At 50.6% G+C, this 1,891-nt stretch overlaps 1 protein-coding gene across 2 annotated transcripts in view; it reads left to right on the top strand.

The window, feature by feature from the left end:
* The window catches only part of LOC108249759 (glycerol kinase), a 15,127-nt gene that overhangs the window by 7,313 nt on the left and 5,923 nt on the right, over nt 1-1,891 (top strand). For both annotated transcript variants that reach the window (XM_037976038.1, XM_017439341.3), the window contains exons 4-8: nt 311-388; nt 565-644; nt 719-856; nt 928-1,037; nt 1,122-1,188. In XM_037976038.1, the coding sequence (XP_037831966.1) occupies nt 311-388; nt 565-644; nt 719-856; nt 928-1,037; nt 1,122-1,188 (473 nt within the window). The remainder of the gene's footprint in view (nt 1-310; nt 389-564; nt 645-718; nt 857-927; nt 1,038-1,121; nt 1,189-1,891) is intronic.

Genomic DNA, 1,891 nt, shown 5'->3' with positions numbered 1-1,891 from the left:
ACGCTCCGACCTTAGAAGGTGATGCTCCGACCTTAGAAGGTGAGGTTACGACCTTAGAGGTGACGCTCCGACCTTAGAGGTGACGTTCCGACCTTAGAAGGTGAGGCTCCGACCTCAGAAGGCGAGGCTCTGACCTTAAAGGTGAGGCTCCGACCTTAGAGGTGAGGCTCCGACCTCAGAAGGTGAGGCTCCGACCTTAGAGGTGAGGCTCCGACCTTAGAGGGCGAGGCTCCAGAATTAAAGGTGAGACTGTCGCTGCATTTCGAGGTGTTGCAGAGTTTCTGATGTTTTCCTTGTTGTTGACCTGCAGCCGTGGGAGTGACCAATCAGAGAGAGACCACCCTGGTTTGGGACAAAGAGACCGGGGAGCCGCTCTACAACGCCATCGGTGAGGTTTATCCACTGAGGAGACCGTTGATGAGCAGAAACAAAACATACACGACTCATGAGTTTTTCTGTGATTTCCTGTCTGATCACCAGTTATTGGTGGAAATAACCTTTAAAGCGGTTTAAAACCAGCACCGATGCTGTCGGCTGGTTGACGTGCCTCTCTGTTTGTTTCAGTCTGGTTGGACCTGCGAACCCAGTCAACAGTAGAACGACTCATTAATAAAACTCCAGGCAGAAACAAAAACCACCTGAAGGTAAGAGACGATTGAAGAGGCCGATTAAAGCACGGACCGGGCCTGAAGTTCCTGTTTGTTCCTGGTCCCCGCAGCAGAAAACCGGACTCCCCATCAGCACCTACTTCAGCGCCGTGAAGCTGCGCTGGCTGCTGGACAACGTGGACGAAGTGCACGAGGCGGTTCTGAGTAAACGGGCCATGTTCGGTACCATGGACTCCTGGATCATCTGGGTGAGGGCCGCCTGGAGGGCTGCAGCTGCTGGTTCCACGGCCCGTTTCCTAACTTTGGGTTTGGGTTTCAGTGCCTGACGGGCGGCAGGAACGGCGGCGTGCACGTCACGGACGTGTCTAACGCCAGTCGCACGATGCTCTTCAACATCCACTCGTTAGACTGGGACCCTGAACTCTGCAGGTGGGAACAGAAGCGGTGTAGCTGTTGTCACGTCTTTGTTTAATTTGGCTTTTAGTAACGTTTGGAGTCCCATTCTTCCTCCAGGTACTTCGACGTTCCGATGGAAATCCTTCCGAAGGTCAGGAGCTCGTCTGAAATCTACGGCTGGGTGGTGAGTTTATGACTTCCTGTTTTGTTTCTGGGTGGTTGTTTGGGTTTGAGATAAGACGTGACCTTCTGAGTCCAGCTGAAGCAGCAACAGAACCTAAGGAGATGGTGGAGGAGGGGAAACTGATGACTCAGATCTGATGGAACTGTTCTCTCCCTGATCAGATGCTGAGTCAGGCTGGAAGACGTTCAGACGGATTCCTCATGGAGGACGGCTGACGTCAGCTGCTTTTATGACACTTAGCTGGAAGTCTGACTTGATAACAGATTTATCATCAAACTGTAATTACTGCGACAGAAAGACTTCTTTATTATTAAACATCTAACAGGTTCCTGCAGCTGGATTCAGTCAGTTTCAGTCGTTGGACCTGAACGTTTTCAGAGTAAAAAGAATAAAGAAATATTTAAGGACGCCAACGAAGCTGGAAGGTCCAACATGTCCTCAGTGGACGTTGGACTCTTCATGACTTCCATCGATTCTGAGCTCAGAGTTTTCAGAACCTGAAGAATCTTTTACAGCCGAACGTTCTGCAACCTAAACTGTTCGAGATCTAAAACCTCAGATCAGTCATTAAAGACCAACTTCTTGTTTCAACTCTGAGCTGAAGAGCTCCAACAGGACCGGGTTTAGAGCTCCAACAGGACCAAGTTTAGAGCTCCAACAGGACCGGGTTTAGAGCTCCAACAGGACCGGGTTTAGAGCTCCA

The sequence above is a fragment of the Kryptolebias marmoratus genome, linkage group LG6 (assembly GCF_001649575.2).
Source record: "Kryptolebias marmoratus isolate JLee-2015 linkage group LG6, ASM164957v2, whole genome shotgun sequence".
NCBI classification, from domain to species: domain Eukaryota; kingdom Metazoa; phylum Chordata; class Actinopteri; order Cyprinodontiformes; family Rivulidae; genus Kryptolebias; species Kryptolebias marmoratus.
The sequence above is the reverse complement of the archived record's forward strand: the minus strand, read 5'-3'. Positions and strand labels throughout refer to the sequence as shown.